The sequence below is a fragment of the Seriola lalandi genome, unplaced genomic scaffold (assembly GCF_002814215.2).
Source record: "Seriola lalandi dorsalis isolate HSWRI2012SDOR001 ecotype SW California unplaced genomic scaffold, Sedor1 jcf7180002054230, whole genome shotgun sequence".
In the NCBI taxonomy this organism is placed as follows: Eukaryota; Metazoa; Chordata; class Actinopteri; order Carangiformes; family Carangidae; genus Seriola; species Seriola lalandi.
In genome coordinates this window covers 63,715-78,592 of record NW_019524783.1, presented here as the reverse complement: position 1 = coordinate 78,592, position 14,878 = coordinate 63,715, and the positions used below count along the sequence as shown (strand labels likewise).

Here is a 14,878-nt window from a genome sequence, read left to right as displayed (position 1 = left end):
TTCACAACGATCCACCGTTAGTTTTAATCCTTGATTGTTGTTAGCCAGCTTGCTAAACCATTATTGTTGTAACTAATCTACTAAAGTGCATAACCTTTTTGACTGGTGTCTGCATCTAGTCTGGGTGTGCATTTTCAATTTGTGCAGAAAAACCCTGAGTGAAAATGCTGGGGGGGTTTTTAAAGTTGGAATATTGTTGGGCTTTTACGCTTGGCTGAGGAGGAAAACTTGGTGTAGTGATAAAAACAAAATGAGACAAAGTGCAATGGAAACAGACTCCCAGTGAATAAATCATGACGTACAGAAACATATAACTTTAAACAGCCACTGAAGCTTCAGCTGAAGAGACTGAAAATTGCAGGAAATGAAAACAGACCTGTGCGGAGCGACGAGGAGACTGTAACCTTCCTCAAATTAATACATGAAACAAATACAATTTCATCATGTTTATACAGTCTTATCTGTTTGAGCTTTGATTGGAGCTTTTTTTTTTTTTTTTTAACTGTGTCACCTTCTTCTTCTGCACTCCCAACTGGAGAAATAGCGCCACCAACTGTTTATCACATGTGCACCACTCCCAGAATTCTCACGCTGGTAGTGGATGGAATTGCACATTAATTTGCATTTTCTTTTCCTGATTTTCTGGAGTTCGGCTTTGGTGGACGTATGTGGCTGGCATTAAATAATATCTGGATTTGATCCGTATACTAGAAACTAGACTACTATTAGAAAGGAAGGCTCATCAAATTGACCCTGACTTTCCAATTTTTTAAATAAAGACCAGTTTCCATTCTGCGTCTCTGCTCAGTCCCTCTGCAGACGATTGCACCATCTCTCTTCCTCTGTCTCCCTCTTTTACTTTTCTAACCCTAGTTGAGAGCTGCAAGTGTGTAAAGATAAAGAGCTGTTAAGTGGTGCTGGGCTTTCCGCTGTCTGTTGAGTAATGGCCGAGGTGCCCATCGACCCGCCGGTCCCATAAAGCAGAGAGCAGAGAACAGACAGACTGTTCACACCCAGACCACTACCAGCAGAGCTCTGCAGGCTGCAGTGAAGATGAAACTGTTCCATACTTTATATTGGGCTGGTGTTAACCTTGTATTAAAAATCAGATATTGGAATGATGGATATGATGCAGTTTTTATTTGATTTTTATTAGGCAATTATTGTAAAATCAATAGGTCCTGATGTGGCATTAACCTCAGATTCTATAGTATGTGAGCAGTGACAATTTACGTTGGAAAAAATGATGATGAAACAACTACTTTTAGACAGTGAGATAATGCATTATTTGCATTTTCCTCACAGTTTGATACAGGTGCCAATTTGACAAAAACGTAGTTAGCCTTTTTTATCCCTGGAAGACCACCCCAGATTAAATCTGCAATTATTTTACCGGCTTTGATTTGTAAGAAAGTCCTGCAGCTGGTGCACACTGAGACGTTTAATCTCAGGTTCTTCCTTCAAAATACAAACTTTCCAATTGTGTGCTGTAGAGGATAACCCACCTCATTCATGGTGACCACAGTTGCTCTCTTCTGTAACAGAAACACTAACTTTTGCCAACTGCGAGCAGATGCCAAGTGTTTGGCAAATAGCCAATCAAATTGCAGTGAGGAGACAGGAAATCAGCCCCACTTGTGATCCAATTTGTGCCATCCACTTTCATTACCAAAGACTTTAGGAATGGCTGTTTTTGTTTTCCCACACTCGGGTACTTGACATTGCAAGCAGTCATGCAGAAAATGCACTCCTCTCCTTGCTAGTCATCATTTTATAATCAACTTTGAGTCAAAACCCACATTTTAATTATTTTCACATTTTGTGCAGGAAGTATAAACCATAATGAAACTGCAGCTGTAGTGAATGTTTTCTCCATGTCTGAAGTTTTGGGACTTTTTGTTGAAACAGTGTTGAAGCTTCAGATCTCTGGGTGGATGTCTCCCAGCGGTCGACTGACATCTGAGAACTGATGTTACAAAGAGACAAGCTGTCAAGTTTGGTGGAGCTGGAGTGACTGGAGCACGTCATCGCTCTGTGTATCTTACCAACACTGATCCAAGAACACACAGCGCTGCTTACGTACCATTTTTAAGATGTCTTTCAATTCTGATATCGATATTCAAGAATTTAAGTCTATACAAACTGAGTCAGCAGGACATTTTACATTTGAAAGCCACTTGTTATTGCTCTCTGATTGTTTTCTTATCACCTGGCATGTTCACCTATATCTGCAATAACATTAGATTCGTAAGAATGTTTAATGATTTAATTTTATTCATTTGTGTTTTAAAATCTTTTCATTCCCTCTTATCTATTTTATTTGTTGTTTTCTAAATCTATTTCTAATCTACTTTATCGGTTTTATCATTTGTATTTTTGTGTGCAGTTGTCCCAGACTGTTTTACTGTTTGCATTTGTACTGTTTATTTGACAAGGTGTGATTGATTTAGAAGCTAATATCGGCCGATATATGCGCCTGGCTGATTTATAAGTCCAGCTTCAAGGCAGATATTATGACGGCGAATGAGCAGACTGACAAAACCCACAGCGATTTGTCTTCACAGCTCCATATGTTACTCTGTGATTTGAATCATGACGCAGAGAAACTAACCTACAGAGAAACGTACAGAGTGCTCCAATCACAGATGGGACAGCAGCTAACAGCATCGCAACCCAAGCTGGTGAACTGCGTCTGTGTCTGTGGTGTTGTTACAAAATATTTTCTGATATTCGCCGATGAAACTTTCAAAATGAATGCATTGAATAGTTTTTATTCATCCATTATTAGTCAGTGAATGTTGGTCTTACATATGATTTGCTTTATTGTGCTTCTTGTCTGCTCAACGTGTAAATATTCAGCTGTTTGCTCACACGTTCGCCATAACAACTGTATAAGGGAATAGATAATGTCAGAGCTATGGGTGTTTTAGATTCTTGTGGAGGTTTTCTGCTCCCAAGTGACCAAACGCAAATCAATGAATGCAACTTATTAAGTTCAGCAGGCTTCCTGTTTTTAGGAAGAGCAGAGTCAGTGAGAAGGAAATCCTCCTCCTCCTTATTCTGTGGGGGTTTTTGTGTCTACTGAGTCAACAGATCTGATGGAGACGCAGCGACTCGAGCTCGTCACCACAAAGTGTAACACTCGGAGTCACCTAACAGCAACCTCTGCGTTCTGTTCGTCGACGTCAGCTCTGCTTTTAACATTTAAACCAAAAACTGCTGGACATAGACACTGAGCGCTCCATTAGCCTCTGGATCTGTAGTTTCTCCTCCTCCTGTAGCTTGTCTTGTTGCTGAGGACTGTTTTTTAAGATGTGGCTGTGACTTTGATGATGGATAAGAATCTAAACATCTAAAGTTCCATATTGTTGTTCTATATTTTTGAGATATTTGTTTTATTTTGGGAAAAAGTGCCAATAATTCTTACATTTTGGCACATCCGGGGGGGGGGGCTGGGGGCTGGAACATGTACATCTTCGGGTGTAGCCATTTTGTTCAGACAAAAGAGTAGAGGACAGGGTGTCCCTCCTGTAAGTGGCAGAGTAGTAATCATCCCACACATTATCATGGAAACCACAGGAAGTCTGATGGTGTGTGTTTATGTGTGAGTCAGGTGAACGTGCAAGAGAGAAAAAGAGCAGCTTGTTGAGCACCATGTTGTTTGCAGTAATGGAGATCTGCACCGCACACACTGTGGCGGAAAATGGACCTGAGCACAGCAGCCACGGGAAGTCTGATTTCACAGATGCACGCAGCTCTCCCACACTCGGGTTAAAGATCGTGAATATGATACGTGGGCGCACAAGGACAGATGGTCTCTTTCTGATTCATGAATTTGCCTCGATAACTCCATTTATGTTCCGCCGGGTCTTGGATCTGAGTGTACGCATAATTCGTTAACCCTATGTCATGCTCCTTTTTCACCCAGTGAACTGTGAAATTGACAAAAAAAAAAAAAAAAATCTTACCTTGGTACAAAATCAACACTTTCAAAATTCTCAGTGTGATTCGTCCCGTCATTTGCTGTTCTTGTCTGTCTTTTGGAGTGTAGGAGCTGTGTGAGGACCCTCACCTATTTGTTGATGGCATCAGCGCACATGACCTCCATCAGGGACAGCTGGGTAACTGCTGGTTCGTAGCGGCGTGTTCCAGCCTGGCCTCCAGAGAGTCTCTGTGGCAAAAAGTAAGTGTGTGTGTGCAATTGTGCATGTGTGCATGTGTGTCGTCCATCCTCCTCCTCCTCCTCCTCCTCCTCTTCCTCCTCCTCATCCTCCTTATTTCGTTGTTATTTCATTGTCTTGTTGTTTTTCAAGACCAAAATGTTTTGATGTAGATCTCATGTAAGTGTGTGGATGTGTGTGGACCTGATGCACTCACCTGATCCTAAAACACCGAGCACAGACAGACACCTACTCTTAGTTCAACATCTTGAGACATCATTCACTCATTCAAAAGGTGACATTGAAAGATCAAATTCAATCTTATACCTGTGCATGAAGTGAGGAGCTTGAATCTGGACTTTGTTAGCTTAGCTTAGCATAGTGTAAAGACTGGAAACGAGTTATAAACAGTTAACCTGGATTCTCTTCCTTACTAATTAAGGGGTTTCTCAAACAGAAATATAAAATTGAAAAATTTTGATTTTAGGGGGAGTTACATGGTTAACTATCTCTTGACTTGCGCCTGTACAGAAACCCTTAGCAAAACCATAGCCAGACACTCGGCACAGACGTACAAAGTGGATGATGATCTGCAGTTCTTAAAGAAACAGTTACAGCATGTAGGTCCAGCAAAAACTACAAATTGTGTTTTTAAATTTTTAGTTTCCTTCTAAACAAAAGAAACAACATGTTTGAGCCGGACAGGAACTTTGGACAGAGGCAAGCTAGCTGTTTTCCCCTGCTTCCAGTCTTTATGCTAAGCTAGGCTAACCATGTCCTGACCCAGGCTCTGTATTTAACACTCAGACATGACAGTGGTGTCTATCTTCTCATTTAACTTTCCCTTTAAAAGAACTCAAAGACTGCAGCTAATGGCCAGTTGGTAGTTGCCATGCTGACATTATTTTCTGCCACTTTTCTGTAAATCTGATTAAACCTTCTCTAATGTTTAGGATAGAAAAAGTAGAAACTTGCACTATAATGTTCTGCTTTGCTTTTTGCTCTTGCGGTGCGGTAGAAGGAAATCACACTTCAGTTTACGTATGAAATCACTGACTCACCCATGTACACACTTCAGCTTCCTCTCACTCTGCTGCTGATGCTCAGTCAGCTGCTCGGCTGCTGAAAAAGACCAACAATTTGTTTCCAAATGTGCCAGAAACGCGTTCAACAGCTCAACACCACCTTATGACCAACTTTCTGAACTATCTGAAAGACAGCTGTTGGGGGGGGGAAGTCAATGCTTTTTACATATACGACCTTTTCTAATTGAGAGATAACGGAAAAGAAAGTGTTTCCTGCACAGAAATGCATTTTCAAAAAGGAACTCCAAATGTACCGAATCGTAATTATTCCATATTTAGTGTTTGAGTGTCCATTAGGAACCATTATGACAAGCAGTAAACACCAGAGGACTCATTACAGCACCACAACGCCTCCCTGGTCTCAACAGACTCCATCAGTTAGTGGAAGCCTGATTGGTTGAGTCTAAAGTGGAGTCTCTCCGGACCGGCATGACGCCATAAGACTGGATGGATGTCCTGACTTCTGTCAGTAATAAATGTGTTTTTATCAGTATCTTTTTTTCTTTTTTTTTTAATTTCACCATCATGAGAACGATAATTAAAACATTGAAAAATCCTCACATTAACGATGATAAACTGATGAGCAGTTACAGTAATAAATGTGTCTGTTATGCATTTGGGTCAAGCGTCATCTGCACGATCAGCCTATCAGGCTGCAGCAATAGAGTTATGTAGCTGACATGGGAAGAAAAACACACACACACATTGTTGGGAACATGGAAAATGTGTGACCGCGAGGAGAGTGAAACGTCCGCACTGCCGACAAAGACAGGGAACACAACAGAGTCTTTGACCTTTTGAGAGGGCACCATCTCACCGAGTCACATTATGAATTCTTGCTGTTGCCTTGTTCAGGTGTAAATGTTACACCATGTCGGCTGTTGAGACAATTTAGTTATTGATCGAAAAATAAATGGTAGTTTAGAACCATAACAAACTTTTAGATCCCAAACTGAATAAACCCCCTTGCATTTCAAATTAAAACGTTCCCTGGGGGGTTTATTTTATAAGCAACACAGGTTCTGTTTGCATTTAGTGTCACTCACCAAAACACACTGTTTTTATCCTTGAGATCTAACAAACGTGTTAAAATGTGTTTCCTTCCTCATTAATGATATTAAATGAATAATGAGTTAGGTGCATTAGAGATCCTTAATCTACCCCGAAGAATTTAATTCATTCCCGTTTCTGTTAACTTATTGTCTTTCATTGTAAATGCTGTTTGAAGCCTTTTACACATTAATTAGAATAAATGTGTCAACTTCTCGCATGGAGATTGGCACCACAGCTCTATTATGAAATTAGTAATGTCATATTAATAAAAAACAATATAATTTGAACTGCACAGAGCTCTGGAGATTTGGCTGTCAGGATTTTTCTGAAATGTTCTTTGGCATCCATGTTGACGGAGGAAACAAACTGATTACTGAGGTTTAATGGGATTTGAAACAAGATGTCTCGGCCTGTTATAGGGAGACGCAGGATTGTGGCAGACTGCTCAGAAAGTGTGTGTACATACGGGACTGCTAACGTGGCATCTCCCTCTCTGTTTACTCCGTAGTCATTGTAAACACACACACACACACACACACACACACACACACACACATGTTTGTTGCCTTTCCTCGTTTCTCTTTGAAACTGCAGTGACTAGTCTTAGCTAATTTTTTCCTAATATTAAAGTTTTATAACTAACAGCTTTTATACAATTAAAACCCTTTTGTCTCAGCTTCAGGGTTTATGTAGCTGTTGCTGTTTTGCCTTTGTAAAGCAGAAGAGTCCAAACAGCCTTTGTGCAGAGATGTTCATCTGTTCCCAGTCTCCTGTTGGCCACGAGCTTTACTTCCTATGAAAGCAAAACAAGTGATGGTCCAAGTCTCACAGGAGCAGATACTGATCCCCAGTGAAACTGAGTGCTGCAACTTCAAAACATAATTATTTTGTGTTTTGTACATGTTAATTACCTGCAAAAAAAACTGCCAAATTTAAAGTGCTTTTCGTTTTGCCTTTTAGCTGTTGTATCTTCTCGTTTTGTTGTTATCACTCAACACAGTATAGGTTTAAATATTAGAATGGTTTATTTGTTTATCATCATTTGATAATAAGATGATCCGTGTGCTAATTTCCTCCAAACCTGGTCCATTTGTTTAACTCTTCATTAAAAAGTGACACAAAGAGTGAAAGGACACATACCAATGAGGACACCCAGTGATGATTTATATTCATGCATTCGAGGCTGTAGGCAAGATCGATTTAATTGAGACTCCTGAGAATGTGCAGTGTGAGACTTTTTGTCAGAGAAACGGGAGGTTCAGCCTCCGAAGATTCAACGGTTCAGGTGGCAAGTTAGTTACATGCTTTGTACTGACAAGAGACGAGTCTTAATACCTCCTGACATCTCAGTTATTTTCTCTTCCCTCACACTTCATCTGACACGCGTCCTCTCATTCGCAGTCACAGTTGCTGTTTTATCCCCCGTGGCGAGGAGGAGGAAGCTGAGAGATGAAATCCACATGCCTCCCCTCTCTTGTTTGTCAGGGTCACCGTGCAAGACGGAGATGGATGAGGCAGCAGGAACCTGTTCAGCCGTCCGCCGGGGGAATACTCGCACACATACAAACAAATACACACTGTCTCTATCCATTATCTCATTTGGGACTCATCTCCACCAAACCCGTCAGGGCTGGCTGTTTGTCAAACAGGAGGAGAGGGAGGATAACGCACAAGCCCAATAAAAATCATCTGTGTTTAGACATCGGATAACACAATCCAGATACACCTTTTTGATTGATTATATTTATTTACATTCATCTGATTAATGCCCAGTATCATAGAATACAAAGGTATGAAGAAAGACCTGTTGTGATCAATAAGTTCAGAACAGAAGAAACAGAAATAAGTTATATCTTTGTAAATGCATGTAAAATGTAAGTGCAGCTTCAAAAGGATAAAGGGAAACGTGGAGAGTGTAATCTTGTTGTTGAGTTCTTACAGGACGTCAGCTGCAACATTGAAGGCCTCAAATAATGCAGGGCTAACCTAGAATCGACTTTTCTTATTCAACTAAGAGCAGCCAAGCGCAGAGCAAGTCCAGAAGAAGAGTTCGTAGCGAGTATCTGTCCAGGTTTTTGACTTCCAGCTCTCAACTGTCGACTGTGAAGGAGATGGAGCAGTCGACTGTCTCGGGGCTGCAGCCTTCTGCAAATGCAAACAGGAAGTACATCACCTTCCTTACCTTAGCCAGCTCTGCAATCCTCTCGCCGAACTCGTGCGCGTCAGCCTCGTAGCACTGGATGGGTGCATCGGCGGCATCGCCCGGCGCCCTCCAGAAAACCCCAGCAGGCTCCAGCAGCTGCCGCGTCATCAGGTTGGTGAGGTCAGGCGTCCAGAGCTGCGATGTGGCCGTGACGGTGAGGCGTCCTGGCTGCGCCAGCTGCACCACCCAGTGTGAGAATCGGAGGGACTGTTTGGAGAAGTCCAGCCGGTACACGGCCTCGTTGGACCACAGCAGGCGCTCACCGTCCTGCCTCTTCTGGCCTCGCTGCTGCAGGGACTGAACCCGCAGCCGCATCACCTCCGTCAGCTGGGAGTCCGGCCGGAAGGGCAGCTCCAACTCTGAAGACATGCTTGGACGGCACACGTCAGCAGGCTCAGAGGTCAATACCAAATACAAGGCTGGATCAAATCGGCAGCTACGTCGAAACTAAGCGTCTTCGCTTTCTCTCTGTCCAGTAACTTTTACTCTCCTCTCTTGCCTGCAGGCTTGTACAGTATGCATGTGTACATGTCTGTGTAACATTAATAGAAGGGGGGTGGAGGCAGAGTACAGATGAGCAGAGGTGCTAGGCAACCGGATCTAATGACATTTGCAACCACGACACAAGGTTTTCCTTCAGGGAACTGCGTTTAATACTGTTTGTCTCACATTTGTTTGTCCCACGCATTTGCTTGGTTACAGATTCTTGACTCTAATAGAGCCAGATCCTAGAGGCTTGCGTGAGCGGTAGTGTAAATGTGAACATCAAAACTGTTTAGTAGGAGTATAGTGGCTCAGAATGAGGTTGTGGGGGGGGGGTTCTTCGTTCACCGTGGCGAGGGGGAAGCCAAGGTGCCTTCTGCTTGTGTTTCTGGTCAGTCGTCAGGTCACCTACCCACCAGAATTCAGCTGCTGCAGAGCGACACTGGGTCCAGATGAAAGATGAGATAGATAGAGCCTTTTCTCTCTCTCTCTCTCTCTCTCTCTCTCTCTCTCTCTCTCTCTCTCTCTCTCTCTCTCTCTCTCTCTCACTATCCACAGTGCAGAGTCTGTGAGAGTAAGCAACAGCAGGGTGGAGCGCAACAGAGATTGCGTCCCGAAGGATTACAAAATGACTGAGGTTTCTGTGGTGCAGTGCTTTGTTTTTTTTTTTTGTTTTTTAATCTTCCTCCTCCTCCTCCTCCTCCTCTTCCCTGTAAAGAAACTGTTGCTGCCTCACGGGGTCGGTTCTCTGGAGAGGCCAGATTTTCTCCATCAGCTGAGTGTCACCACCTGCAGAGAGGTTTGACAGGAACTGCTGTTCAGTTAGCGCACCTTGACATCTCCAAGGACACCCGCTGGAACAGTGTCAGTGAGGTCACGTGTTGGTGTCTCTCACCCGCGTCATTTGCAGTTTTTATTGCCATACTCACACCGGTAGAGGTTTCGCAGGTCGCCTCCATGTTGGGTGCTCTGTTATGACTCCGGCTCACAGCACGGCTCATGGGACTTTAAAGAGCAATCAGAACATAACATGGTGCAGAAAGAACTTGTTACTCTGCTCGCTGGGGCTGGACACTCTTCAGCATTATCTATATACTGTACTATATATAATATATAATACATACCCTTCCTTAAAACTTAAGGGAAGCTTTTCACTCAGCTGTTTGAAAGTAGTACTAATAAAAAGAATATATGTGGATTTATATAAAACAAAGTTAAACATTTGTTTTGTTTTACATTTATCATGAGTATTGTCCTCATGTTAATAGTTTTCCATCTGTTATATTTCTCCATTTGACTGCACAGTGTGTTCTGTATTTTATATTAGGCAAAAAAAAAACCCAAAACAAACTACAGATCACAAAATGGAGGCTTGGTTACATGGGTTTCACTGGACCACAGCAAATGCAGGCAGCTGAAACACACACACACACACACACACACACACACACACTGCAGTCCAACAGTTATTACCTCCCACCCGTGTCCTATTACAGCTGGATTTATGAGCAAGAGGGCCAAGGTGATAAATTTGTCCCCGGATCCTAAATGCATCAGCAGACAACAGGGCACTCGGTCTCACTCTGGCAGCCCACTCCACCTTGACATTATTTATGCTCCGTGGACCAGCGGCTGTTTGTTTGGCTTACCTGCCCTCTGCTCCTCGTCCTCCAGGTCATTCCTGACTGGAAGGAGCAGGAGTGGGATACAGAGAAGCCAGACTCGTACGCCGGGATTTTCCACTTCCGCTTCTGGCGCTTCGGCGAGTGGGTGGACGTGGTGATCGACGACCGGCTGCCGACGGTGGACAACCAGCTGGTGTACTGCCACTCCAATGACAGCAACGAGTTCTGGAGTGCCCTGGTGGAGAAGGCCTACGCCAAGTTAGTATCGGTGCCAACAAATATACAGATCCAGTTTTAGGGAAGGAAAAGAGTCTTCCTGATGACTTAGGACCTTCATAACTTCATGTTGATATGCAGAAATTCGTTTATGATTTTCTCTATTATAATATCCAAAAATAGTGAAAAATCTCCGTCCTACTTTCCCCGAATCTAAAGCGGCGTCTTCATATGTCTCGTTTTGTCTTAACAAACCCCAAAGATATTCAATTTACTTGGATATAAAACTTGGAAAACCTGAAAATGCCGATCGGCTGCAACCGTCAACGAACTAATCTAATCAACAAGGTTATTGCTGCAGCTCTAATAAACGTTTCCCAACTCTCCTCCTCTTCCTGCAGGGTTTACGGCTGCTACGAGGCGTTGGACGGGGGAAACACGGCCGACGCGCTGGTGGACTTCACCGGTGGTGTGTCGGAACCCGTGGACCTGCTGGAGGGTCAGATGGCTACAGACGAAGTGGCCCGTAACCAGCTGTTCGAAAGAGTTCTCAAAGTCCACAACAGAGACGGCCTCATCAGCTGCTCCATCAGGGTAAGCGGAGAGTTCACCAGAGGGGGGGGGCGTCAACCTCGCAGTGGCAGCAGAGGAATCATGAACATCTCTGTTAAATTTTGTGGTGATCCATCCAGTAAATGAGATATTAAACCTAATAACTGAAAACTTTGACCTGTTGATGGCACCAGACAAATTTGTAGATGTTTGAATATTAAACAGAAAGTCTGCGTTACAAACCAGAGGAACATCAGGGCGTTTCACAGGCAGGAAGGAAGCAGGCTCAAGTGTTTTTGGAGTTTGACGCTCGTTGGAGTCTAAGAGTCAAATTCTGGCTTCTTCAAAGTCCTTAAACAGTTTGATCTGTATTTAAATAAATGATTTATGTGACCAAGCAGCATTTCAAGACCTGGTCCCTGAAAATTTCCCAGTCCACCAAAGCTGACTCCTTGTGCCCCAGAGCCCTTTAATAGTTAGAATCCAGTGATGAAAAACCCTCTGTCCGTCGTGACTGACTTTCTTGAGACGCAGCAAATACAGCGCTTGTCTTTAGTGCCAGATCTTTGCGTAACTTCTTACAACTTGTGAAAGGTTGTAGACACAAAAGAAGAGCATGCATTTCTGATTAGTCTGTTTTGAGGATGTAGATCAAGATTAAAAGAGTGAACAGGAAAAAAGCAAGAAGTCTGTGAACGGTTTAATAGTAGTGTATTAAAGTCTCAGTTTGATATTTGTGTTTCAAATCAAGTTTCATGAATAACACTTTGTGATTTTAGGCAAAGAAAAATCCTGGACCTGTGTTTCTTTGTTCTCTGCTTTTTGTGAATTCAAGTCTAGTTGTTAAGAAAACTACTTTATGCCGTCTCATGAATTTCACTGTCATTGGAAAGAAAGGTTCGGCCCTTGGTCTTCTGTCTCATTCCAATCTTATTCCCCTGGCGTCCTGCTCCAGCAAGAACTAATTCGCAATCCCTTATTGTGATTCAGAATCAGGTGCTGCTCAATTCTTAAATGATACGGCTCTTTTAAATGCATGAGATTTTATTCTGTCTATTATTCAACAGAAAGAGTAATGAGAGCTCAGAGAACATAACCAATACCATACAAAAACGTATTTTCCACCTTTCTTCATCGCTCTTATTACCTTAACCTCTATTCCTCAATCACAAATTGTTGTTCTGGCGATGCATGAATTCTACACCTCTGAGAGAGCCATGTGTTTACTGTCGCTCGCTAATATTCACGGATCAGGGAATATAAGGCTGTTCAGCTTCCTTGAACGCATTTAAGTAAAAACAGGGAGAAAGAAGAGTGATGATACATGACAATGTGGCCCTGAAATCAATAGTGTCCAGTAGAGGGTCGAAAACCTGACGTGCCGATCACGTTACACCTGATCCAGAATTCCTTTGACCTAAACACTGGCAGCAGTATGATGCACTGTTAGTCAACAGGAAGGCATCACCAAGAAGGGCAGCGATAGAAATAATTATAATGTCCTAAGAATAAATGTAACATCATAGAAACTAATTACAAAAACAGTTTGTTTATATGCTTCAAAGACTGATTTATAGAAATGATTAAAAGTCAGAAATCATTGTGCAGTCACCCGACAGAAGACAATCATTTTCTCTCCGATGTGATATCTTAGAATCAAATTTCAGAAAATAAGCAGCATACTTTTTTAACAATTGCCCGCCTATTTCTTGAAGTATTTTCTACCGGACACACTCTGAGTTTCGATTAGAGTCGTTGTAGGACACCCCATGTTTTCCCAGTCTTTATCAAGTCCAGTGAAAAACCTTGAATGGTAAAAAATCAAGTGGTAAGGTGTCATAACATGGTGCCAGTTTGGGACAGAAGGTGAAAGCAAAGATCCATTGTAGAAAGAACGTCACGAGTTTGTTTGTCTGTTGAATGAGTCAGAAATTGAGATTTAATTTTCTTCTTTCTTTTGTTTATTTGTTCTGAACTTAATTTACAGTACAACAGACTTAAACTGCATATATTTCTTAAGTAGAACATCTGTCTGTGTGGTTGACTGTCTGTACTGTATGTGCGTTGTCAGGATAATAATGTATGAAATGTGCCGAGTCCACCAAACACATAATTAATGGATCGAAGAACCAGTTTTCTGATAACACTGCCGGAAGATTCTCTCCCCTTTATCTCTCACCACCAAAGCTTTTTATTCACAAATGGTGCAGTGCACAAATTTCAAGAGCCTCACGTCACTGTTATTTGCCAGACATATGCGCTCATTGAGAGTCCTCCAGAGTGTGTGCTTTCCTAAATAACAACAACAAAACAAAAACACACCTCCTTCAAATGTGCTTCCCTACACAACCGTGAACAGTTAATGCATCTTTTGAAGGATCATTCCAGGAATAAAATGTTGTTATAACCAAAATTATCCATGAATGTTTCATGCAGTAACTGTAAAATCCTCCACAACTTCCCCGTGTATGAATCTTTGTACCTGCTGCTTCCCAAGCTACACACAAGCTGCTGCAGGCTGCAACAGCTTCCCTGTGTGTGTTGCTTCTACCTGTTAATAGTTTCCCAGACAACTGTACCAGCCTCTGTCTTTTACATAATTTTAGTGATTCACAATAGCATCTCTGATCTTTTGTCTTTCTTTTTTTTCCAGGCGACCACAATAGAGGACATGGAGGCACGGCTGGACTGCGGCCTGGTCAAAGGCCACGCGTACGCTGTAACAGACGTACGGAAAGTGCGGCTGGGTCACGGACTGCTGGCCTTCTTCAAATCGGAGAAGCTGCACATGATCCGCATGAGGAATCCCTGGGGAGAGAAGGAGTGGAGCGGCCCGTGGAGCGACAGGTAATCGCAACACTGCCACCTACAGGCCGCAGCTGGTGAAGTGTGTCATTAGAGCTCGTTGAACCCTCTTCATCTGCATTTCCCACGTGACTTTTTCTCAAGAGCAACAGAAACAATGCAGTCGTTCTTCTCGTGTGTCCTTGTTGTGACCTGCACCAATTTAACCAGTTTCACTAATTCATTTTTAAAATGTCAAAACGCACTCGTCCTCCTTGTCTCTCAAAATTTTGACGGACTGGTTTCTAATGAATGAGCAAACAACAAGCGACTGAACAAAGACCAGTCCATTTATAATGCTCACAGTGTCGACGAGAAAAGATCCACAATGGGGAAATGTCATGTAGACGATAAAAAATGGAGATGCAATCAAGCTAATGGGCCACAGGGTGAACGAGAATAGCTGAATTCAGCTCTGTGGGAGCCGTGTTTGTTTGTAGAGAACAATATCAAACGGTGCTGCTCAGCTCAGATTAAATTTTCCCAGAGACCCTACCTAAACTGCCAGGGCCAGAACTGAGCTCTCTAAACCTTCAATTCAAACGTCTGGGTGAATCAAAATGGCTGGTTTGAACAAGCAGCCTGTTCAATCATGTTGGTAAAGCTGTGTTCATCTCAGAAAAGAGTGTTTCATTCCACTTTCACTTTCTGTTACTC

At 42.6% G+C, this 14,878-nt stretch overlaps 2 protein-coding genes across 2 annotated transcripts in view; one reads left to right on the top strand and one right to left on the bottom strand.

Annotated features, from left to right (window-relative positions):
• The window catches only part of capn5b (calpain 5b), a 38,043-nt gene that overhangs the window by 7,447 nt on the left and 15,718 nt on the right, over positions 1-14,878 (top strand). Inside the window, exons 2-5 of the mRNA XM_087173454.1 lie at positions 4,052-4,183; positions 10,659-10,867; positions 11,227-11,419; positions 14,031-14,224. Of these exons, the coding sequence (XP_087029580.1) occupies positions 4,052-4,183; positions 10,659-10,867; positions 11,227-11,419; positions 14,031-14,224 (728 nt within the window). The remainder of the gene's footprint in view (positions 1-4,051; positions 4,184-10,658; positions 10,868-11,226; positions 11,420-14,030; positions 14,225-14,878) is intronic.
• ompb (olfactory marker protein b) lies at positions 7,763-9,024 on the bottom strand. Its single transcript, XM_023404174.2, has one exon. It carries the CDS (start codon positions 8,868-8,870, stop codon positions 8,388-8,390), a length of 483 nt encoding a protein of 160 aa, XP_023259942.1. The 5' UTR covers positions 8,871-9,024; the 3' UTR covers positions 7,763-8,387.